Source organism: Nelumbo lutea, chromosome 1, assembly GCF_056320005.1.
Source record: "Nelumbo lutea isolate HS-2025 chromosome 1, American lotus-T2T, whole genome shotgun sequence".
Taxonomy (NCBI): Eukaryota; Viridiplantae; Streptophyta; class Magnoliopsida; order Proteales; family Nelumbonaceae; genus Nelumbo; species Nelumbo lutea.
Window position 1 is genome coordinate 139,928,184 of NC_142684.1, and position 26,397 is coordinate 139,954,580.

The 26,397-nt window shown below is 36.9% G+C and overlaps 1 protein-coding gene, 1 long non-coding RNA gene and 1 pseudogene across 18 annotated transcripts in view; 2 read left to right on the forward strand and 1 right to left on the reverse strand.

Annotated features, from left to right (window-relative positions):
• The first annotated feature begins 8,825 nt into the window (after positions 1-8,825).
• LOC148877932 (iron-sulfur cluster assembly protein 1 pseudogene) lies at positions 8,826-9,428 on the forward strand (annotated as a pseudogene).
• A 2,668-nt stretch (positions 9,429-12,096) lies between these two features.
• Positions 12,097-12,716, forward strand: LOC148877933 (uncharacterized). Its single transcript, XR_016105713.1, has 2 exons — positions 12,097-12,155; positions 12,272-12,716. It is a non-coding gene; the product is annotated as an uncharacterized LOC148877933 (long non-coding RNA).
• A 411-nt stretch (positions 12,717-13,127) lies between these two features.
• Positions 13,128-26,397, reverse strand: part of MRE11 (DNA repair and meiosis protein (Mre11)) — a 39,648-nt gene continuing 26,378 nt past the window's right edge. For 10 of the 17 annotated variants that reach the window (XR_016099676.1, XR_016099660.1, XR_016099661.1 and 7 more), the window contains exons 14-24: positions 25,843-25,905; positions 25,643-25,706; positions 24,238-24,320; positions 23,340-23,453; positions 23,136-23,213; positions 22,973-23,044; positions 22,602-22,846; positions 17,566-17,683; positions 17,090-17,296; positions 14,521-14,746; positions 14,042-14,412 (exon numbers count right to left, since the gene is read on the reverse strand). Coding sequence is in view for 7 of the 17 variants with exons in the window: in XM_088946948.1 (XP_088803074.1) it covers positions 14,380-14,412; positions 17,090-17,296; positions 17,566-17,683; positions 22,602-22,846; positions 22,973-23,044; positions 23,136-23,213; positions 23,340-23,453; positions 24,238-24,320; positions 25,643-25,706; positions 25,843-25,905 (1,077 nt within the window). In the remaining 10 variants the exon portion in view is untranslated. Of the gene's footprint in view, positions 13,494-14,041; positions 14,413-14,520; positions 14,747-17,089; positions 17,297-17,565; positions 17,684-22,601; positions 22,847-22,972; positions 23,045-23,135; positions 23,214-23,339; positions 23,454-24,237; positions 24,321-25,642; positions 25,707-25,842; positions 25,906-26,397 lie in introns of those variants that run through there. The other 7 variants (XM_088946986.1, XM_088946971.1, XM_088946954.1 and 4 more) reach the window with 2 other exon arrangements.

Here is a 26,397-nt window from a genome sequence, read left to right on the forward strand (position 1 = left end):
CAAGCAAAGCAATGGGCTCATCCTTCTTTATCAGTTCTTCGGCCCTCTGCAACATATTGCTGGGTTCTTGAGTACTAACATTTAGCTTATTCATGTTGTAGTTCAATATGAACTGATTAAAGGAAAGAGGCAAAGAGTTTAGGATGTCGTCTACCTTGGTGACATGGTTAAGCCCGGATCCAAGAGCCTCAAGTTCATTGATGTAACCCATTATCCGAAGACAATGGTCATGAACCTGCTGGTTCTTGGACATCTACGCAATCATAAATTGTTTCAAGACCTTCTGTCGAGTAGAACGATTCTGCTCTTCGTACATTGTCCTCAGACTATCCAAGATACCCTTGGACAATTCGATCTGATCGAACTATCGTTATATCGGATTATCCAAGGAAGCAATGATATGGCAGCGGGCCAGGGAATTTTTCTCTTCCCATTCCTGGTATTCCCTCCTATGGGCCTCAGAAGCCCTATCACTCGGACGTTCCAGGACAAGATTCTTAGCTACTTTGTCTAGTATTTCAGAGGTCAGGATCAACATAAGATTACGGTACCAGTCAGCATAGTTTGGCCTCTTAAGTTTGTTGTCGCCCAACAGATTAGTGAATTATCCGTTTGCCATTTTTGATAAAAAGCAAACATTAGTCCACAACCTAATTTGATTCATGTTATCCACATAGATATGGTTTTTAATCTATATTCCATTTCCATTTATTCATCTCCGACATTTCCCTCCTATCTCAGTGACGAAGACTACGAATTATGTCTCTGGAAATGTGGGAAATCACATAGGATGCATGGAACCAATTGTTTCAGCTGCATAACCCTACTACCTTTTTGTGAAGGATCATATCCACTCATTGTATGAGCTTTCCCTTTGGCTTTTGTCAAACAAGGTTCATTGCCATTTTAGGTTAAACCTTTTTGTCCAGTGAGTGCTCACTCATCTTATTCGTGAACGCCAAGGTACCGTGAGAGAGTCTTCCATTTTAGGATAGGACCCTCCCACATCGTCTATGAGGCCCCTATTATCTTATGAAACATTCCAATAGATCTAGCAACAAATGGATAGCCCAATTTTATGGTGTGTTTTCTCATTACTGAAGGACCCATCTTCATGCTAATGATGGAAGGCCTTTAGAGATTCATCATATGAATCTCCTTATCACATGCACTCATATTTCAGAAGGGAATAAAAGTTATGCCCTAGTTTAATTTAGGTCAAACCAAAGTGGTTCCCACTAACTTTCATAAAGCCAGATTTCGGTGGGCCTTAAATGGCTAGGGTTCCGCTCGGTTCCTCTTAGGGGAGGTCTAGGGCCCACCACAAAGGGAGGATCATCCAATGATCTTAAGGACATCATGGCAATGATGTGCATTCAGCCATGGTGTACGTAAGAGCCACTATCGTATCAGCATGGGCCAAGTACTTATGGCCCATGAGCATTGCACATCACACATCCATACATCACATGCAGAGATAAAATTGATCCAATCAATTAATATCTGTAAAACCCATTATTAAAGCCCATGATAATTCATAATATTACTGATTAATATTATCTAGGTATATGGGCTGAATAGCAAAGAGCAGTTCGGCCCATATAGCTTTTGTGCAGTTAATGGGCTTAAGCAGTTTTAACACATTAAAATGGGGTTTTACAGGTGTGGGCCGAATTAGGTCTTGCAATTAACTGTCAATCCCTTGACCCAGGAGTAAAATTAGGGCATCGAACAGCCCCCATCGAACTTCAGATTTGGTCCAACTAGTTTGGTCCAATCTTGTTTGAATGGGTCTAGGGTTTGATTTTTAATTCAAGATTTGTTCTAAAATCAAATTACTGATTAAAGACCATCAAGAATTAGTACTAGGGTTGTTCGCAGATCTACTACCTACAAAACAGATGTTAGATTATAACTTGCAGTTTCACAAACTGCAAATCACAGATAGCGAAACCCTAATTTGCGAAATCTCCTCCTACGCGATCAGCTTCGAACTTGATTGAAATAAAATAGAAAACCCTAATTTTCTATTACATCAAATTGAATTCCTATACATTCAGTCTAGAAAATTAAAAAAAACAATTACAAACCAGAATGTAAAGAACTGCAAATCACTATTTTCCTACGCCATTAAAGAATGCGATCTCCATCGTACCAACAACCCATAAATCAAGATAAATACAAAGAAAAATTCTAAATATATATTATATTTTAAAATATTTAATTTCAGATCAATTGCCCTTAATCTGGGAACCGATTTCCAAGAAAATCCATTATTTGCGCAAATTGGGTAGAACGCCTTTTGCCCATTTGTGCAGTTTCAGATCTAATCAATTTTCTGGCTCTGATACCATTGAAGGGATGAGAGATCCATCATATGGATAGTCGAACCCTACAGGTAGGTTGGGCAAAATTTCAAAATTTTCTCTTTCTCCCATATGGGAATCACATTCCCTATTTTAGAAAACTACATTTTCAATGATCAATCGTGAACCTAAACCAGACCAGATCTGAAACCAAAAGGTAGGAAAGGTTTGTACCTGATAAGGAGTAACAGTAACTCTCAATGAAGGTGTTCGCGCCCAAAGAAAATGCCAAAGACTGCTCTAACAGAAGATGACACAACGTAGGGTGGAGCAGAATCAACAGGTGGTTCTTCAGCAAGAACCGAACTCTTCGGCAAGAATTCGATGGAGGGTGTGTGAGCATGACTTTAGATCAACTTTTCACCAAAAACTGATATCAAGAACCTTTCTTGATCGCTCCTACAGGTGGAGATCGAACTGGAAATGGCGGCGACAATAGGAGGCGGCAAGAGCAGAAGATGGCGCCAGTCCAACTGCAACTGTCTTCTCTCTTGAATATGTAATTTGATTGGGTGTAGTAGGGTTCGCCCTCCTCCTCTATTTATAGCCTTAAAGAGAGCTTATCCTAATCCCATTAGGAGTTTCCTAATCCAAATCTCATTTGGATCTGGACTCTCTTTAAGAGATAAGGATAAACCCTTATCTTATCAGCAGATGAAGGTCAACCCTCCTAATCTTATTAGGAGTTTCCTAATCCAAATATTTATTTGGATCTGGACTCTCTGAGTGGATAGAGATAACTTCCTATTCTATCTGCTGATCTAAATCACATAATCGCCCCTCTTTAAATAATCATATTATACCAGTTCGAATTGGGCTTTAGGCCCATTAAGTCCATGTGCTCGCATATCCTCCAAACTACTGCCCAGTTGGGTATCCTTGTATGGCATAAGACCCAAACGTTGATCTACACATCAGCCACATGGGTCCAGCCCAGCCTCTATTACAAGGCCTGGCTGAATTCATCGTAGGTGACAGTGAACCCCTGAGCCCATCACCATGGGCTTTTAATGGGCCCAACATTTACACTAAATGGTCCCTGGATCAAGCCACCTTATAAAAAAACAAGGACTGTAAGCAGATGCAAAATTAGCCCATCAGGTGTTACCTGGTGATAGTAGAATTTATCATATTTTTATCCCCAATTATTCTATCTTTTATACTGAATTAGCACCTAATTGGACTCATATTTCTGTTCAGGGCATGAAAGAAGGCATCAGGAGCAAAGAAAGACAAATCGGACAATTTTTCACAGTTTCAACATCGTTCAGTAATCTGGGCCTAACTAGCGTATCCGAACTCCGAATGGGCTGATTCAAGATCCACTGGAAAAGAGAAAAAGACACAATTTTCATGTTTTGGGCTTTTGCAGATTTGGCCTACATCGAAGTCAAATCCGGGCCCGAAATCGGGGCAATTTCGTAGGAAGGCCCAATCCGCAACTGAAGCCCAACTTGTAGAAAAGCCTGGCTGAAGTCCAATTCGCAGAGGAGGTCTATTACGAATCCAAGAACAAGAAACTAAGAAGAATCCTTCTAGATCTAAATTCTTGATGTAATCTTAGAGTGAAAAAGGGATTGGGTTCAAGAGATAAAGAGATAGGATTAGAATTAGGATAGGACTTTCTATTTCTTGTAAAGATCAACTTCAAGAGAAAGTAGGAGACCACCCTCTCCCCTTTAATCTATAAGGAGGGGGCGGGACCAGCTTGAAGAATAACTTGATCACTGAATTATTCAATCATTCAACTTCTGATTTGAATCAAGAAGCAAGGAGCAATCAGTCAAGAAGGGTTCAAGAAAGGTTCAAGAATTTAAGAAACTTTAAGAAGAAGGTGGCGGCAAGAAGAGGAGATCTCAGCACCATGGGCGAATTCAAGAGTTCTTTCTTCCCCTTTGTTTGCTTTAATTCTTCCATCATGAACTGATTTGTTTTCTTGCTAGGGCTATGGAAAGCCTAACCATGTTAATAAATATATTTTTATCTTCTTGATTTATCCAAGATTGTGATTTCCATAGAGTCTATGAATTATTGTGCTTATTGCAATTAAGAGCTTGGCCACCTCTTAATTGATTTGGGTTATGTGAATGAAATGAGAGAGGAATTCACATAATTGACAGAATAATTCATAGTGTGAATTGAATGGTATATAGTGATATATATACATGATTCATCTGAATTTAATGGTTTTCTTGGACTTAATGCACTTCCATCTTGAGAGCTCTACTCGAGAAATCGAAGGGTTACCTAATGGGCGTAGGTTTAGTATATCTTGAGAGAGAATATTAAATAAATTTGGAAAAATCTCAGCTTATGAGAATGACAAATAATCTTGGTTAATCAAACCCATCAATATTCATTACATTGGTTAGGTGGACCAAAAGCCCTAGCGATTTCATCATTTGCATATTCGATTAAGTGATCACCCTTGTTTTTATTTTCTTTGTTCCAATTTTATTTTCAGTAGTTCTTGCTCAATCCTAAATTTTGAATTGTCCAAATAATTAGGGAAAACTGTGATTCTAATACTTATTTTGTTAAATCCCTGTGGGAACGATATTATTATACTACTTGATAATTAGTACACTTGCTAGGGTTATATATTTATAGCTATCATTACCCTCAATGGTCTTACACTTAACCTCTCAGCCCATAATGATCAAACACTGCCCGACAAGAGAGGACCACTCCCTCGGTTGCAAAGAATAGTGTTGCTCTCTCTACTCACTTGGATCCGAGAATTAAAACCTTTTGCAAACATTTTGAAACCAATATATATATATATATATATATATATATATATATATATATATATGTATGTATGTATGTATGTATGTATGTATGTATGTATGTATGTATGTCTCTATATAAATATATTTTGCAAAACAAATTTCAACGGTTGAAATTAACTGTCGGCAGTTTTGGTTTCCATCAGAGAGAGTGCATCCCCGATCATTCACTTTGTCCGACAAAGGGGCTGATCCTATCACTATGATCACCCACTCAGATGAATTCTCGAACTGTCTCAACCTACCCAGGTTTTGACCCCCTCTAAGGATCTCACTGATTGACATATCAAAAACAGCCCAATCTGACACGTAGTGCAGTATCATAATCGAGTCTAGAGGTCAGGTGTAACATTCCAGTTTTCCCTATCTATCTCTAAGGTCCAGGGCAGTACTGGAATTCTGGTCCGATTCGGGGTTTCAAGAAAATCCACACTACATGTACCTCAGGTCTCACCCTGGCAGCTCAGACAAGTCACCCCAACCAACTTGGCAGCACATCAATGTTATCCTTGGCTGGATAAATCTCCTCGGATCCATCCAATGACTGTGAAAATTCTAAAATAACACGAGTCTCATATGTGTCCAATTTAAGGGTATTACACAGAAACACACCATAATAACATGAATCAAATATGAACTTTATTCATTTACATTTAAATGTCATAAGGTACATCATTCTGATTGGAGCTAAGGGAATACATTGTCTAACATTTATGTCAATATTTTTAACAACATAAACCCATATATTTTAAAACTAACTCAAAAACAAAACCATTCTTAATACAAGTGGTGGCTAAGCAATTCAACTATCCGAATCAAGTTATTTTTACACACAAAAATACAAAAAAAAATTATAATTTTTTTTGAACACATCTATAATTCTATGTTTATACTACTATTAAAAATATGAATAAGATTTTGAAACTTTCTTTTGACTAATATACTCATTTTTGAATTTAGTCCATATTTAATTTTAATGTTTAAATTGTAAATTGAACTACTACTTTTCACATCACTCAATTCCCTCTAATTAAATATTATATTTTTTATAAATAAACAAAAAATATATACACCAAAATAATAAAACATTACAAAAAGAAGAGTGTTGCCAAGTAGGTAGCCCTTCCAATGATACTTGAAACTTCACAATTCAACCTGATTACCAAATATTTGGATGAGGTGTTTATGTAATCAGATTTGAATTTTGTAATATACATCTGATTAATAATAAAAAACTAAAAAAATATATAAAGTTTATAAAAAAAAATTGGATGTATTACTATCATTATCATCACTTAGAATTGCCACGTGCAAAGTCCTTGTGTATTTACTAGTATTATATAAAAGTGTGGATGCAGTGTGAAACTTTTTTTGGACCAAAATTATCCTCTATTTCTTTGCTTGAAAAAGGGTATAAAATTTATTTTATTATAGCACCAATGCCAACTTTAATGGCTACTAAAATGTTCATATTTGTGTATTAAATCTCATTTTCTCTTATTAAATACTATATTTAAGTTATTTTTCACTAATAAATGCTACTAATTATATCTATGTCAATATTTTTAACAATATAACAAAAACAAAACCATTCTTTATTCAATTGGGTGGCTAAGCAATTCAACCATTCGAATTAAATTTATTGACCTATGAAGTCATAGTTAGTAAATAAAAATCTTAAAATAGAAAATAAATATAGAAAATTAAAAAAATTTAGAAAAATTAGACATTTATGATATATTTATTAATAAATTAAAAAATAAGTATAATAAACAAGAATTGTTTTTATTGATAATGAAAATGAAATACATAATTTAAAACTGACCAAAAGTGAAATATAAAAATTAATAGTAAATAGTTCAACTTTTGGGTTAAATGTGTTAAACTTTAATGTCATAAATAAATAATAAAATATAAAAAACAAAAATAAAAATACATAGATATTGCAAAAAAAACATTCGGGCACATTTATAATATCATATATTTATCATAATAAACAAAAAGTGAATGTAACATATTAAAATTATTTTGCATAAAAAATATAAAATAAAATTATAGAAAAAAATCAAACACATTTATAATTCTATATTTACACTATTATTAAAAATATGAATAAAATTGTTGAACTTTCTTTTGACTAAATTACTCCTTTTTGAATTTATACCTTTTTTAATTGTAATGTTTAAATTGTAAAATGAACTATAACTTTTCACGTCATTCAATTCTCTCTATTTAAATCTTACATTGCTTTGATAAATGGACAAAAGAAAAAAGATATATTAGAGAGATAAAACATTACAAAAAGATGTGTAGCCAAAAAGGTAGGCCTATCAATGATACTTGAAACTTCACAACTTTATTCGATTATCACAATTTTTTGACAAGTGAGCAAAAGAAAAAAGATACACCAAAAAGATAAACTTTGTAAAAAGAAGAGTCTAGCCAAGCAAGTAGGCTTTTCAATGATACTTGAAGCCTTATAACTCGATCCAATTATCATGTATTTGGATGAGTTGTTTATGTAATCAAATTCGGATTTTGCAATTTACATCTGATTAATAATAAAAAAATAGAAAAATAGAAAAAATACATAAAGTTTATAAAAATTTTGGATATATTATTACTATCATTACCATCATCTAGAATTTTCACGTACAAAGCATATATACACTTACTAGTCATTCTAAAAATATTAAAGATATAGATCATAGATCAAATTATTTTTAAAGCCTAAACCCTTTGCTAGGGATACACATACTTGTTAGTCCATTTATTTTCTCCTTTCAAGCCCCCACCTCTCTCTCTCTCTCTCTCTCACACACACACACACACACATGCATTTGCATATGCCATAGAACGTAAGGGTATATGGTTGCAGCACTGCAAATCTTAGCTGGGCACAAAATCTATACCTGGTTCAGTTTTGTATTCTTTATTTGTACATAATTATGATTTTCATTCCTACATGATACAAAATTTCTACCCTTTTGTCTCCTTTGCACTCACTGGCAATATAAATTTTGCATCCGACAAATTGATATAAAATTTGAACCATTTTCCTCTTACCTCAATTCTCCACATCATCTTACATCCTACCATACTCTTAAACAAATAACCCTCTTCTTACCTCCATTCTCTTTCATTTAAAGTGGAGGTCACTTCATTTTACTATGGTCAAGGCCATGATGCAAGCTATTGCCTATTTATACTATGGGCACAACACAATGCTGTTACCTAAGAAAACTAAGAATGAAATGGATAGAATCCAAAGGTTTTTTTAGTGGTCAGAGGGTAAAGCTGATAATCCCAGACACCCCATATCCTGGGACAAGTTCTGTAAAGCCAAGAATGCGGGTGGATTGGATCTGATGAAGATGGAAGATATGAACAAGGCTGTTTTTGCTAAACAAGCATGGCGATTGCTAACTGAGCCAAATGCTTTGTGGGTTAGATTAATTTCTGACAAGTATTTAAATAACAAGTCAATCTTTTCTGCAAAAGCCACAACAACTTCCTCACTATGGTGGAAAAAAAGTTCTCCAGGCAGTGAAGGATTTGAAACCAAGCCTTGTTATTCTGTAGCCACAACAACTCCTTGCTGTTGCTGCTTCCAAAGAACCAAAGAATAAACAAAATAAATAAATAAATATTAATTTGGGAGGATAATAAAATGTTGAGGCTTGGTTGTAAGAGATTTCTAGGGTTTTCGAGCCAGAGGAACCAGACACAACCACAAACTCTGCTGCGTCTCTACCATGACAGGGTCGCCGATCACTGCAATAATCCCCATAACATCGGATCCTTGGATAAGAACGACCCTGCAGTCAGGATGAGACTTGTTGGTGCTCCTGCTTGCGGTGATGTCATGAAACTTCAATAAAGGTCGATGAAGAAACTGGGAAGATTGTTGATGCTTGAATGTGCATTTATTTATTTTGGCACTAAATGGTGGGGATGGAGTAGGTTGCACTGTGAAAATGCTTTCAGATTATATTCCACCATCACTTCTTCTGTAGCTACTAAATGGGTAATGGCGAAACAAAGGGAGGAAGTTCAGTTCCGCCATCGCTTCTTCTTCCGTAGCTACTGAGGGAAACAAATGAAATCTTAGCCATAAAAAAACACAGATTGCAAAGCATCTCTCACTTCCCCGATGAAATTACATTGCAGCATGCTTGCGGAGGATGCAATCAAGGCAGCTGTAAAAGCTAAGGAGCTAAGTTGGGGGGCAAATGTTGAGGCTGCAGCAGTTGAGAAGGTAGCTGATGCTTGATGAACGAAGAAAGAGAGAGAGGAAACTGAAGCAGAATCAGTGGAATATAACAAACGGTAAAAAATGGTAATTTATGAAAAGTGATGGTGAATTTTAGACAATTTCTTTTTTTAATATTATTTATTTTTTCTCTAATAATTTCTATAAGGGTGATTGTCCAAAACCCATCATCACTTCCAAAACTCACCATACCGTTAAAGTTCAATGACTAAACTGCCCCTGAACGGTGTCGAGCTAAATGCATGTTTCATGACTAAGCTATTAAAGTACCAACCATGCAAAGATTCTCGTTTGTAATGTTGGTCGCGTTACCAACGTAGACGAACTCCGTTAAGGAATCTGGAAACGGTTTTCCACTATAAAGCGTCACGCCGGAGAAGTTTTTCCCGTTTCCAAGGCTAACGTAAGCCGGGCATGGTCCAATGTGCCCACACCTACGGTAGTTATCCAAGGAGCTACATTCGACAAGCTGTAAGAATTCGGACCGGTGTTTCCGGCAGAGCAAGAGACAAGTACTCCTTGCTCCATAGCCGCAAATGCTCCGACAGCACACTCGCCTTTCCAACTACTGGGGACGATTAGTTTCCGGTTGCAATTGGACGTGTTAAAATTCTTACCAACCTCACACTCGCCTTTCCAACTATTGGGGACGGGTCTGAGTCCCTTGTCGTCGAAGTTGGGCTTCTACAATTATTCACTCTAAGAGATAAATCTGCCCGACTGAATGGTTGGTAGTGAGATTTCACCCTCATTGGAAACCTGAAGAATTTGCAAAGTATGTACGCCTCTTTTTGCAGTCCTCATCGTGAAGCCCATACTTTAGGACCATCGAATCAGCTACTACACAAGTACGTAGCCTCGAGCTACATCATGCAATTACATGCAGCCACATCATATAACAGGATTTGCTGATTCGATCCACACTAACGGGATTGAGAGAGTACCGTCACCGTCATAGGCGAGTTTGTGGGGAAGGGTTGAAATATTGGATGTTGCAGAGTGAGAGGAGCTGCTTCGTGACGTGATAGTACGTTAGTGAGCAGGCCTTTCGTTGATATATGCAGAAAGATGAGCAGAGGAAGGAGGGTAGTTGACAATTGAGCGCATTCAATTAATGTATTGTTCTGGTTGATTTTCTTCTCTCTCGGGATGGAAGCAAGAGCGAATCCATTAGAAGAAAGATTTTAATCTGTTTCCTTCTTTTTATAGGGTTAAAAATTGGAGAAAGGGACGAGAGAAATGATATAGGGGAAAAGGTTTTCTGTTTGTAACTCAAAAACTTTTGCCAGAATTCTTCTACTGATTTGCTTTAGATCCGAACTGTAACGTCCATACGTTTCTCTGAACCGTTGGTATGAGTTAAATGAACAAGTTGATGGGTCACGGTGTATACAAAGAGATGTTTACCCTTTCTTTTTTTTCTGGGTTTCACTTTGCGGTGACTGCAACTGCATTGGTTGGTTTACTAGGTTTCACTTTACTGGGTTGAGGTGACTGCAACTGCAACTACAACTGTAGTTAAATGAACATATAAGTTTCTATTTTTAGTAGTTTTTAAAAGCTAGAACCGTACCAGAAATTGGAATTTTGATGGCGTCGTGGGCCTTCTCGTCCTCGTTCTCTGCATCCCTCTCACTGCCTTCTCCCCCTTCCAACTGCCCAGAGAGTTTCCAGTAGGAACAAGCAAGGATCAGTATAGCAAAAGAGGTACGACATCCCTCTGCATCCCTTTCACCGCCTTCTCGTCCCTCTTCATCCCTCTCATCGCCAAAGAGGTACAGCATCCTTTCCTCTCACCGCCAAGCCCTCAAAGAGGTATGGCACCAGAGAGTGCCATGGCGAGTGCTGGCCCAGTCCGGCCGCCGCCAACTTTGGTACTCACGCTGTCTTGGCTATGAATCCAGTGGTCACTCTGGTTGTGCCGAAGATATCACCTGTGTCTAAAACTCCGACCAGCACCTCACTGGCCGAGTCAGATTGGGGTAAAATGGACCGAATATAAATGAAAGGTAAAATAGTAAATTAAAGATGTCCATTAGTCAAGTTATCATTATATGATTTGGTGGGTTTTAGACAATTACCCTTTTTATAATTATTCCTAGTAACTTCAATAATTACTGTCACTCTTTCAATAACTCTTATATTTAATGCTACATGTATTTAATCAATATTTCAAATTTGAATTTGAATTTAAAGAATGCCATTAAATACACTTTAAAGTCTTAAACTAGATATTGAAACTACAAATAAAAAAAATTCGAACCCTGGTTATTAGCATGTGACAACCACAAATCCATCATTAAGCCACATTATACTTGCTTGTAATTATTAATAATAATATATATATATATATATATTTAAGATTAATTTGAGTTTATTAGTGTATTCATGTGTATTTTGATTTTTCGTCCATATCCATACATATCTAAAGTGTACCATGATACATCTCTTAAAATTGCTTCATCATGTATTATTATTAATAATAATATATACATATGTACATAAAATAATAATTTTTAGGGTAAATTACAAAACCCCCCATACTATGACCATGAGATAAAGACCCCTTTCCATTAGCTTTCCGTTGAAATCCGTCATTACAGTATTTTTTAATCACCATACTACTCTTATAATAACTATTAATTGGGAGAATAACATTGTTTATCTTCCCCTACCTCACCATACACGAAGTGGTAACTGTTGCAGCGGTGGCAGACTTCCCTTAAAGTCCTCCCTCTCTCTCTCCTTCTCTTTCTCTCTCCCTCTCTTTCTCTCTCCCCCAATCTCTCTTCTTCCCTTCCCCTTTCTTCTTTCTGATTTACTCTGTTTTCCGTTCCTTGCAGACGGAGAACAGACAGTAGAAGGATGGAGAACAGGTGTTTGCTTACATCATTCCTCCATTTCTCTCTCTATCAGCTACTGCTACTCACTCTCTTCTCTTTGTCTTTCTCACCGCATTGGCTTGTTTTCTAATTAAAAGAGCTAAAAAATGTAAAGCCTTTCTCTGAAAATTGGTGCTGTAAACATCTACCATGAACAGCGGTTTGAACAGGGAGATTCCAGATACTTAGGTTGTGATGATTACAGAGAAGCAGATAATGAGAGTTGAGGGAAGGCAAGGGATACCAGGAAGAGAGAGGAGAGAGAAGGAGATGGGCCCTCCAAAACAGAAATGTGTGGCGCTGCACCTAGAGTACTGTTTTTCCTTGTCTGCTCGATTTTACACTCTTTTATGGCTTTCTCTCTATCTTAAGTAATAAATTCATGGATCTCTACTTCTCTGCTCAAGACTCTTTTGGCTTTTTTAACTCTTTCGCTTTAATGGTTCTTCTGAGTTGGAATTCTTTTGTCCGCAAGACCCATTGATGCATCGAGCTTTAACTTTGTTGGTTGTCTGAGAGAGAGAGATGATCATATGTGGTTTTGGGTTCCGGGGGCATAATCCATTTTCTATTTAATCAATCGTCAATAGCCAAGTATGGCAATAGGCAAGTAAGTAAAATGGCATGATCCATTTTCGATTTCTAGTTAGATTTCACGCTTCTCCTTCTTCATCCATCCGCCACCCCATTTACATCCTGTTTGACCCAACCAAACTGAGAATTGATCCTCCTTGCAAACGTGTCAACAAGTTGTGCTCCAATTTGTTGATTGATTTTGGGTTGAATTGGGGCATTGAAGATGAACTAAGAGACCTCTGCAAAATACTCCAACTGACTTATCAAATAGCTTGTGTTGCAAAGGAGATGCAAATGACATGCTTGAAGATTTTCCTTCGAGAAATCAGGGATGTGGTTTATAGAGCCACTTATACCATGGACGAGTTCATTTATGAATCTCACTGACAGTGCCTCAAGATAAGAGCACTCTAAACATTTCTAGGACCAGGTCGGGGAGAAAGGTAAGCAAATATATCAATTTTTCTTTCAACAAGCAACAAATATTGCATAAATATGACCCAGAAAGTGAGTCAATTGTGTATAAACGATTAGAACTAGAAGATCTCATGAAACGCTGGCAAGTAGATCCTGCCTGTTCTCCATCCTTCTGTTGTCTATTCTCCATCTGCAAGAAACGGAAAACAGAGGAATTCAGAAAGGGAGAGGAGAGAAAAGGGAAGGGGAAGAGGGATCAGGAAAGATAGAGAGAGAGGGACTTCAACGGAAATCCACTGCCGCTGCAACAACTACCACCACTGCTGTTCGTGTATCATGAGGTCAGAGAAGATGAACAGTGTTTTTCTCCCAATTAATAGTTATTATAAGGGTGGTATGGAGATTAAAAAATATTGCAATGGCAGATTTCAATGGAAAGCTAACCAAAGGGGGTTTTTGTCTCATGGACAGGGGGGAGGGGGTCTTTGTAATTTACCCTAGTTTTTAATTGCACTGGGATTTTAATCTTGGATGGCATTAAACCCACATCCAATCCAATTGTTAATCATATGCAAAATCTAACATCCAAATTCAGGAAAATCAGATTTAGTGCTGAATCAATTGCACTGGGATTTTAATATATGCATATATTAATTTTACGTAGATTTGAACTTATAACTTGGTAAACATATATTAATTTTACGTAGATATAAACATATATTACCCAGTCAGATCATATTGAATTGAATTGGGATAGATGCATATTTGATCCAATTAACAGATCGAATTTGGACAAAGGGATACCATTTATAGTGCTATAATTTTGGAATGGCAAAGGCAAATACTGTACACACGGCATCCCTGCCAGGTGAACATTCAAATGAAGCTCTAAACTTAAAATGCAGATCAGTGTATTCTGTGAATTTTCTACCAACTGCAAAAAGAGTCTGGCTGCTTGATATATCGTTTGCCATGTTCTTAGGAATCTAGGAAACCTAAACAGATGGCTTCTTATAAGGTGATTCAGCCGTGACCAACCAGCATTCCAGGATGAACAAGAGAACTCTTTGATGTGATCATCTCCTTAGAGCACCATAATTCCGAGTTACCTGTAAATACAGGGACAATAGCAGTCTGTTTAATTCTAAAGCTCGGTGCCAAAAAAATACTTAATTTAAAACCAGTGAACGGTTCTAAACCATGAAGAACATGCAAACCTTGTGGGGTTCACTACAGTGGATCTTGGTGTAAGCATCAGTTCAATGATTCTTCTATTTATTTCTTTCCACCATCTCCCAAGAAATAGCAAATAAGGAAGACTTCCAACCAACAAACATGACCTTGCTTTCCAAAGGGGCCCCAATCCATTGAGCGCCCCCCCCCCCCCCCCCCCCACACACGCACAAGAAAAAACCGTAAAGAAACTTTAAATTCCCTAGCCACCTGACAATAGTTGGAGAAGCTGCTTAACCATGTGGAATTAATAAGAATGGAATATACAGCAAATCCTGATTGTCATAAGAAGCTTGTACAGTAAACAGCTTGCATAGCTTTGCAATGGCTCATGCTTGCTTCTAATGTAGGGTTGCAAGGCAATCGGATTGAATTGGATATATCTAAATCCAAATTTGATTCATTAATATTCAAATTTGAATCAAATCTTATCCACCGCATTTAGATCAGGATTTGGATATTTACCATCATTAATAATTGAACTAAAAATGACCAAAATATTATATTTAAAATAAGCTAAAAAAGAAATGGATATTTTATATCATGAACAAAATCACTTAAAAATAATTTTTATGAGACTTGAATTTACGACTCCTTGGTAAACGTACAACATTCAATAAATATTAATTTTTATGCAAATTTTAAACATTATCAGATTGGATTGAGGTAGATCCATATTCAATCTAATTATAAGAGAATCAGATTCAGATTAAATACAAATTCAGACAAATGAATACCATTTTTCAGCCCTGATCCAATGTCCAACTTGTACATCATCCTTTCTCAATACTCTTATCATTAATGTGCTATGTTGTCAGACATAAACCATACCTGACATTTGGACCACCAGAACCGACAACAAGAAAAGGCTGTTACCCAATGTTGGTTCCAGCTATATGGGGTCTTGGGACTTGGGAGGGATAGACTGGATATAATCCTAACCTTCAGCCTTTTTATTTTCACGTGAAGTGGCCACTATCAGACTCGAACCTGAGTTCTCATGCTTGCCGGAACTGAGAACAGCAGTTTTTTTTGGTTGCTTGTTCTTAGAAATGTTGACTTGCTCAGGCTTACCCTATTTATATGTATAAACATGCTTTATACTTTCAAATCTTTATTATTTTAAGTTTATTTTGATGTAAAACAACTTTAAAAGATACTCTAGAACCATTTTCATTTCTTTTAAATTCTTTCTCATTTTTTAGTTTTTGGTGGAGTTCAATTCTTTTCATATTTTTAAGGGAAATTTCCCGATTAGTACCCTGTACTTTGGGCCTAGTGACACTTTGGTCCCTGAACTTTAAAATGTGACAATTCAGTACCCAAACTTTCATAATGTGCCAATCCAGTACCTATCGTTAATCAATTTGTTAACCAGCTGTTAAGTGGCATTTTAAAAGACACGGATGCCCTTCGAGTGCATCTAATTCTCTTTATCAACCATCCAAACATTGATAAAAAAAATGAACAGTCATAAATCCTTGCCTCTTCTATTCAAGAAAGTTGGGATCATGTCTCAGTGGGCATTCTGGTGACCCCAACTTTCTTGAATAGAAGAGGAAAGGATTTGGGACTGTTCATTTTTTATTAACGTTTGGATGGTTGATAAAGAGAATTAGATGACACTTGAAGGGCATTTGTGTCTTTTCAATTTCCACTTAATGGCTTATTAATGGCAGGTACTGGATTGGCACATTATGAAAGTTTGGATACTGAATTGTCGCATTTTAAAGTTCGGGGACCAAAGTGTCGCTAGGCCCAAAGTATAGGGTACTAATCAGGAATTGTCCCTATTTTTAACTTGAACAAGTCAAACATTTGAAAAATTCAACCAGTGACATTGTCACCAAAACAGTTCTTTGTCCAGTTGAGTCTAACAACATTGCAACTAACCATTAATTCTCTTTGAAACTATTTAGAGAATAGTGTTTTTGGAGCAGGCCATTACTATTTATCTTTTGTAAAAGAATCTTGTTTCAAGTAAGAGCTTTGTTCTCTGATAGAACAATAGGTCCCCACACATCTGTTACCAGAAGGCCAGAGTGCATGGTGAAAAACACTGTAATGAAAGATTTGGAGGACAAGGAGTCACCAGTGTTATATGAATAGTCATATCAAGATGATGCACACCTGCCCTACAAATGACATGTTAAATACAAGTACCATAAATAATATCAAAACCAATACTACCAACAATTGGGAAGAAACTCCTTGTAATATTTTGATGATGTTCCAAGTCAAGTTGGCACTTGGCACCCTTAAGGTGACTTGGGAAAAAAACACCCAACAGGGTGCCAATACTTCTGACTTTCCAATTTTGTTTATTTTAGTTATTTTATTTACAATCATTAAGAAAAATATACTCAAAGTTGTTTCTTATGTCTTGATTTCTAGAGATTAACATGATAGATACTTGTGGAAACCTAAATACTTGATACCCACACCCATGCCATGTACAAAAGTTAGTAATACTGGCCTTAAACTTAAGGAAAGTTCATGCAATATACCATCAAGAGGATGTTCATGCCAAACCAATAAAGGAACACCACTCACCCGAGGTTGAGTCTTCTTCATCCTATTTGCAATGTCATCGTCATCATCATCATCATCATCGTCGTCATCATCTTGGTTCATGAACATTTTGTGAATTGAAGAATTATCTGATTTCCTTCCCCGCTTCAATGATGAAGTAGAACCCCTAGCCCTTCCCCTTGGAGCAGCTCTTTTGTGACCTTTTCCTTGGACATTTTCTTCATTTTCCTTAAAAGAAAAAAATGGGAAAAAAGACAAGTTGAGAGAGCGATGACTTGCAAAAAGGAAATAGATTCATAAAAGACATTGAAAAGCAGAATTGAGAAACAACAAAAAGGGCCAAAAGTAACATGATTTACGAGCATAATGTTGATTAATCTCAACATATTGGTTAGCAGGGAATTTAACCTACAAACTTAGGATAAAGAAAGCCCACACCTGCTATGATCTACTTTTAGGAACCATCAAATGAAGCAGTTTAAGAAGAGAATACATACCGAACTCTTATCAACCTCATCTGCTTCATACTTCTCTTCAGCACTTGAAGAGGAATCCACGTCATCTTCTTCAACAGCAATACTGTGAACTGCAACAGATGCAGCAACTGCTGAAGATCTGCAAAATCAAGCTGCCTAAGTTTGAGAAGCTTCACAGAGAAGAATGCCATTTTCCAATGCCAACACGAATAGAGAAAACATTGGACCTAACCATTTTCCATAAAAAAAATGCGTTGCATACAACCTTTTCTATAGGTTATTTCATTAAAAAGACAAAAGAAAGCAATCAGGTAAAAGCGAACAAATGAATAAATTAAATCATTAATGTTACTAATGTTAGTCATATGCCCTAAAACCAATCTGATGATACTTTAAAAGGGCAATCTTGTACAATTCGTACTTCAATACAAATTGGGCAGTTTTTATTCATGGATTTTGTATTTATAATTACATGAATAGTCCATAAAATCTTTGTCAAGTTGGTATATTCTGAAGTGTATTAAGAATTTGAGATACATCTGTCATTGGTACAAGATCCTAAAATGGTTCTTAGTCATAGGATTATCAAAAGGGCTTTGATAATCCAGATGGATTGACACATACTTTTTTTATCAGTATGGACTAACACATTATGCTTGTCTTATGGAGTGATGAATCTCAAGTCACTTGCATGGAGACACTAAAGCAAATATGTAGGTGCTTGCTAGAGAACAAGCTCACTGAACTTGATCCATTAGTAGAACAATTACATGGAATCCATTGTCAATAACTATTTCTATCATCACAGTCATGTATATGACCCTTACACCTGAAGCATCATTGATATCTTGTGTATGAGATGCTACGGTTTGATGGTGCAAACACTTATGCCCTAACCAAAGGATTTAAGCATGCACTTGTTGGATATGATGTCTTATGCATGGAGGTATGTGAATGCACAAAATGGAATCTATCACTCTCCATGAGGGAGAATGCCCTACGCGGTTGAGATTGATGTAACTCAAGTAATCCTTGGCCAAGGCAATATGAATTATGGAAAGAGTTCCAAGTGTCACCCATACGAGTCATCATCAGTTCAGTGGTTCACCACGGCCCTTTACTCTTTCGGGAAATTGCATGATAGAAGGATCTGACTGCATGATAATTGTAGATGGAAAGGTTCAATCTACCAAATTCAAACTATAGGGTGGTCATGACACGCTACTAGGTGTCGCTCATGATTTGTGGAACCCCTACAAGTAATGGTCAATTATCACATTCAAGGGAGAATTAGATGAGTTTTGTTTCAATTCAGATGGAAAGAGTTCAATCTAGGATGCCGAAGGAGTTTGGCATCATTTGCCACTGCCTATAGGAACCTAAAAGGTCAAACACATTAAAGGGGCAAAATGCAAACAAAATATGAAGGGTGTAATCACTAAGAGGGGCCTTAATGGGGGGACCTAATGCAATTATGAAAAACTTATGAGATAAGCTCTCCTAATTGAAATAGGAGCCTACCTCTATAAAAGGATTGCAAGGAGAAGCCCTAGGATTTTATGAGACACTTTTTCTGCCTAACTAGAACCCTAATCACTGATAGGATTGCTACTAGCACAGTTCCTGGAGCCACCCAACCCTTTCTCCCTCTTCCTTTTCTCTTGGATAGAATTCTACTAGGATAACTAAAGCTTTGATCTGTTGGCTTCATGTGGACAATCTCGGAGGCCAAACAATTGTGAGGCTGTCAGAGGGGGTTACTTCTTGGGTTCAAGCTCTTTTGGTTGGACTTCGAGCTGCTAGAGCTCTTCAGGGTGAGTCATTACAGGTGGAAGGAGATTCTAGAATCACCATTGGATGGGCCAAAAGAAAAGTGAAGGCCCCTGGAGGATTGCCCATTTCTTGCAAGAAAATTTTTATCTTTCTGAGTACCTCCGTTGTTGTTTCAGATGGATTCCTAGGAATCTCAATGTAATGGAAGATGCTTTAGTTAAAAATGGGTTGGGAAGGAATTTTATGTATAGTGCAAATAAGGGGGGCAAATTTCAAAAAATTTTCTCTCCCTTCAACTGGGAATCGAATTCCCCATTTAGAAAATCATATTTTCAATGATCATTCTTGAACCATAAACTGAACCAGATCTGAACCAAAAGGAGTAGGGAGAGATAATACCTAATACAGAGAAGTAGTATCTCCCAATGGAGATGTTCACGCCCAAGGAAGGATCCAAAATCTGCTCCCACTGAAGATGGCACAGTGTAGGGTGGAGCAGAATCAGCAATGTTTTTCCAAAAGAACTTGACCCTTCCAAAGAATCACCTGGACGGCTTGTGAATACAACTCCCACCAATCTTTTCTCCAAAAGATTGGTATCAAGATCCAATCTTGATATCTCCCAAGAATTGGAGATCAAACTGCTATAGGCGGCGGCTACAGGAAGGAGGCGGCAAGAGAGTATTTACAGGGTGCAGATTCTCTCTTCTGATTTCAGCTCTGAAGACAAAAATGTGTATTGCTTGCTCGTGATGTCTAAAGGCTACCGCCCCCTCTTCCTTTTATAGACTTAAAAGGATCAACTCCTAATCCCATTAGGAGTTGCTAACCCAAATCATATTTGGATTAGAAGTCCCTTTAAGTGATAAGAGATAACCCTTATCTTATCTGCAGATTAGATCAACCATCTCCTAATCTAATTAGGAAGTTTCCATATCTAAATCTTATTTAGATCTTGGACTCTCTAAGTGGATAGGGTGTGGGCCCAATCCTATCAGCTGATCCATCTCAGAATTTGCCCCTTAAGTGACTAATCAAATTAGCCCAGTTTGAAATGGGCTTAAGGCCCATTTAAGGTTATGTATTCATTTAGCCTTCCAGACTACTGCCCAGTTGGGCTTCCTTGTATAGCATGGGACCCAAACATTGATCTACACATCAGCCACATGGGTTCAGCCCAGCCTTTGTTACAAAGCCTGGCCGAATACACTGTTATGAACAGTGCACCCCCTGAAACCCATCAGATGGGCTTTATGGGCCCAACACTTACCCTAAGTGGTCCCTAGGCCAAGCCACCTTGTAACACCCAGGGACTGTGGGCAGATGCAAGATTAGCCCATCAGGTATTATCCTCAATGGTCTTACACTTAACCTCTCAGCCATAATGATCATACACTGCCCGACAAGAGAGGACATCTCCCTCGGCTGCAAGGAACAGTGTTGCACTCTCTGCTTATATGGACCCCAGGAATTAAAACCTTTTGCAAATCATTTCAAAACCATAATGTATATACTTTTATATCTCATATAAAATATATTTTACAAAACAAATCTCAACAATTGAAATCGGTTGCCGGCAGTCTTGGTTTCCATTCGTGAGAGTGCATCCCCGACCATTACCATTGTCCGACAAAGGGGCTTGATCCTGTCACTATGATCACCCACTCAGATGAATTCTCAGACTGTCCCAACATACCCAGGTTTTGACCCCCGCTAAGGATCTCACTGATTGATACATCAAAGACAGTCCAATCTGACACCTAGTGCAGTATCATAATCGAGTCTAGGGGTCGGGTGTAACTTTCGAGTTTTGCCCATCAATCTCCAAGGTCCAGGGCAATACTGGAAATCTGGTCCAGTTCAAAGATTCAATTAATCCTACATTGTATGTGCCTAGGGTCTCACCCTAGTGGCTGAGACAAGCCACCCCAACCGACTTGGTGGAGCCACAGTATCAGCCTTGTCAGGATAGGTCTCCCCAGACCGACCCACTGGCTGTGAACATTCTAAACTAACACGATTCTCATTAAGTGTCCAATTTAAGGGTATTACACAGAAACATACCAAGGGAACATGAATCAAACATGCAGTTTTATTCATTTGCAACAAACTCATAAAGTACATCATTTTGATTGAAGCTAAGGGCATACAAAAACTGTCTAACACTTCGAACTGCTAGAGCTCTTCAAGGTGAGTCATTACAGGTGGAAGGAGATTCTAGAATCACCACTGGATGGGCCAAAAGAAAGGTGAAGACCCCTGGAGGATTGCCCATTTCTTGCAAGAAATTTTTTATCTTTCTGAGTACCTCCGCTGTTATTTCAGATGGATTCCTCGGAATCTCAATGTAATGGAAGATGCTTTAGTTAAAAATGGGCTGGGAAGGAATTTTATGTATAGTGCAAATATGTTTCCTATTTCTTGAGTGGGCTTTAGGTGTGTTTCATTTTGTTTGTAGCCCTGATTTCTTGTCTACATCTCATGTACATCCTTCCCCTCTTTTTTGAATGAAAGCTACCTTTCCAAAAAAAAATGCGAGGCTGTATGAGAGAACCAAAGCAGATTTCTTGACAGTATACTGTGCAAATCGATTTTCACAAGGTATGCAGTTAATTTTTTTTAATAAGCTAGGGTTTTGTACACCACCATGGGTGTAATCTTTTTTTTTTTTTGTCAAGATTCTATATAGTTTTATTTTTCAATGCAAAATAATTAAATAAACCACTAGAATCTTTCAACTAATGCCATAAATGCATATGGGCAAAGTGATTGCCATAGTGGATGAAACAGCCCTAGGAACAAGCCACCTGGAAAGGAGGAATATGAAATTATGAATTCAAAACAATACTCGTTAGGTGTTGGCAAAACCAGTTCTGTTTTACAATTTCTCTCTATCCAGAATGCACTGAGGGCAAAACAGTAATTCCTCTGTCCTAAAAAGAATGAAGCATAGATCTCATCCTTAAGATCAAACACTACCAATCCATGAAATTTATCTTTAAGACTTAAAAAAGGAATAAGCAAGGGAAATTCTTTGAAGGTCTTAAATTTTATTATTTTTCCTGACATGTTTGAAGAAAATTCTTAGAAAATCTTTCTCTATAAGGTTGATTAACAAAAGTACTTTAATCCATAAAAACATCAAAATATCATGAAATGATAACTTTACAAGACTTTATTCTACAGAAGAAAAAGGTCGAGATTCTTAAGAATACCCACTTTATCTAAACAAATTAACTGTCTCAAATTACTTTGCAAGGGAAATTATCAGACCACAGGCTGACCTCACAGATGAGCGGATTCCCATAGTTGCATCAAGAGTTGTTTGCTTTAAGCTACCAGAACCTCTGCCTCTGCCCCTGCCCCTGCCTCTTGTAGAAGCTTTGCCCCTACCAGTTTCAGAAACTGCAGAAGATTGTTTTTTACCTCTGACAGCAGAGTGAGAGATTGAGGGCATCTGTGTAGCATCTTCATCATCACTAAATGCAACTTGACTTCCAAATCCTGCTTTACTTTTACCCCTGAAACCCTATATGGAAAATGAATATAGGAATTGAGTGCATATGTTGCATATACATTGGACAACCAAAAATAGAATAAAAGATACTTCATACAAACTTCTGCAAAAAATTCAAACCAAAATTAGTAAGATAACCTCTAATGACTGCGAAATGGATGTGGACCGTGTGCCTTCTTGAGAGCGTGCTGACCTTTCCTTTACACGTTCCTGCACCCAAAAAATTGCTTGGTGACCATTAAGGGAGCTGTATCTTATCTAAAACATGAAATAACATGATGTGATAAGATAAACTCCCTGCCTGCATGTACTCTCCAACTTTAACAATCAAATCTTCACCCTCAGACTTCAGAGTATCTGACTCCCGAGAGATTTTGTTCTATAAAAGCAAGAAAAAGAAACCATAGTCAGAATTTGAGAAAACAAGAGAGAACTTGTTTATCTCCAAACAAACCAAGACTATCTCTAATGCTTCTAGAGAAATTTGAGCACAAAAGAATGTTACACGAGTTTCTTCAAGATTGTATTGCACGCAAGTGTAAAAAGCCATTTTGTCATCCTTGTTAACAAAATCATGCAATGCCACATCCAAATCGTTAACTGGAAGGATCTCCATTTTCTGCAAAAAAGTCGGACATAATGGGTCCCATTATAAAATAGGAAAGAAACAGGGCCATAACTACAAAACAAGAAAAAAGCACTTCAAACTCTGAAAAGTAAGGTTTTTCACTGTATCAAATCAGCTTATAACTACAATCTATAAGAAACTGTTTGGACATTCTCCATTAAATCCAGTAATTGAAAAGGGAAATCACAATAGTAAATTCAAATGCATGCAGAGATTTCCTTCATCTGATTTAATCATCTCTAGAGAACACAAATAAAAAATGAGACAAGTAATCAACAATTGCATGTGGTAAAAAAAAATTAACAACATGCAGCAATATAAAACCAACATTACTTCTATGCTAAGAGAAACAAGGTTTTAAGTTAGAAGTTATATCCGGCTTGTATACAGAATAGGCTTTAATATACTTTGTCCAGATTGTAGTTGTACCACGGAGAGATAGGAAAGGGTTCTCCGCTTTAGTAGCTACTAATTTGAAGGCCAATCAAACAATTGCATTCTCAACTTGAAAGCCCCCACCAAAGAACCAAATATAGTTATGTTCATTAGTTCATAGCACAAGTAACATAAGGCCTTGTTGAAGATTATTTTGGTATGAAAATTAAAGGTATTCTTGAATAACTTACCAGTAGAAACCATTTAACTCAGAAATATATCAAACAAAAGTTTGTTGCAAGATAAAAGCTTCACTATATAAGTGTATAGGCATACAAAAAGTGAAAAACATAACAGCACTACACTTATAACAGGAAGGTTAAACTTGAACATAAAGTACCAAATTACTTTCAGCAACTAAGGCCTCTATATTTTGTTGGTTCAGTTCTTCTGGGCGAAGCCTTTCAGAATCGTCGATCTTCTCTACAGTCCAACAAAGAAACTAAGGTTATCGGTTATCCCATCATATCAAAGTCAAACATGCAACAAATGCACATACACCAAATGAGAAATTGAGGAGGATGCTGCCCATAGAATTAGAACAAGATGGGAAATTTGGAGAGGTGCATCCAGAGTCTTATGTGATAAGTGAATACCACTTTGGCTAAAGGAAAATTCTATAAAACAGTCAAGGCCAGCTCTGTTTATAGAGCAGAGTGTTGGGCAGTTAAGAAACAGCATGTCCAAAAAAATGTAGCAGAAATGTAATATGCTTAGATGGATGAGTGATAAAACTAGAAAGGGCAGAGTTAGAAATGAAGTCATACGAAGGAACCTAGGAGTATCTCCAATAAATGATAAAAGGAAAGAAAGTAGATTGAGATGGTTTGGTTAGGGGTGCTGCAAATGGATTAGATCATGATCCAATGTCGGATTTGGATATCCCTATTTCAGAATTTCAGGTTGGATCGAATCGCCATATTTGGGTTGCCCCTTTCCAATCCAAAAAAAGGGATCCAATCCTATATATGTTATTTATTTATTTATAATATATATGTACGTGTTATTTATATTGCATTTTTGTAATTTTTTATATTATTATTTTTTTAATAAAAATATGTATATATATGATGAAAATAGTTGAAACAATACTTGTATTTTTTTGTTTTTCTTTATTTAAACCATTATATTTTCTTTTCCTTTTAATAATTTATTATTTAAAAATAAATAAATTGGATGGATCAGATTCAGATATCTGACATCCTGACCGAATTCGAATTCAAATCGGTATTTATGATATCCGATCGGATCGGATTGGATCTACAATGTATCGGATCGGATTCGAATCCAACCTCCGTTTGCATCCTAGGTTTGGTCAAAGCATAGAAGACCTTTCACAGCACTTAGAAAAAGGTGATGTTTTACAAGTTGAAGGGGATAGAAGAGTTAAGGTACAGACCAAAAAGGATTTGCGTGGAAGTATTAAGAAATCATTTAGGTGCCCAGAATTTAACAATGGATATGGCACTAAACAGAACAAATTGGTGAAACAGGGATCATGTAGCTGACCCCAAATAGTTAGGAAAAGGCTTACGCAATGATAATGATTAAAAAAAAAGGAATGTTAAGGATCATGCAATCACTTCAGATTATTTTGTTAGTTAATGAAAGTTAAATATTCACAATATAAAAGCAAAGTTCTGTTTATGAACATAGTCATACAAGATATAGCATTTAATACAATCATAGTCAAGGATTCAAACAGTAGACTGAATGACTGATCACCAGCAGCTACTGGACTCTACCTCCAAGAGGTTGATTCTTTTTGGTGGTCTTTGAGAAGATAAGAATGTCTTGTGGATTTGCAACCTGCATAATCCAAGAACAATCAAAAAACATATGGTGAAAGATATTCCAGAAACAACAATGGATTTAATAGAAATATGGTGATACTCAAGAAACAGATGTATGAATTCCCATTTGGTGAAAGATGAAATGGAGGTACCTTCCCCACATATTTTTGCCCAAACCTTTGAGGGTTTATTGTCATAAATCCCGAGTAATCCACCTGCCAAGTTACACAGAGAAGCTATGTGAGGGACCTCTGGAGAGGGTTCCAAAATCTGCCAGACTTTGGGTTGCCTCCTGGTGGAGGCCCAAATACCTGATTGGCCATTACTTCACAGAATAATTCATGATTAAGGTATGGCTTTCTACCTCTGTTCTCATGTTGATACCAACAATACAGCACTTGTCAGACTGATTTTCAGATTAGATATATTTCCAAAGCATTTTCTTAAGATCTCTAAGTTCTTTACTCTTCCCTCCCCTCTATCTTCATAAAAGGAATCATGTCATCCCTAGATTGTAAATGTGTAACTACTGTCTAGTATCTACTTTCTTAACCTATCTATAGAGAATCATTCCTACACCACCCAAGAAAATTGCATTCTTGAATATGTTAACTTCTTAACTATATATAACTACGTGCAGCTCACCATTTTGAGTGAGACTAGAAAAGGTTTTTGCATCAAGAGCTCAAAGTACATGCACATGTGCA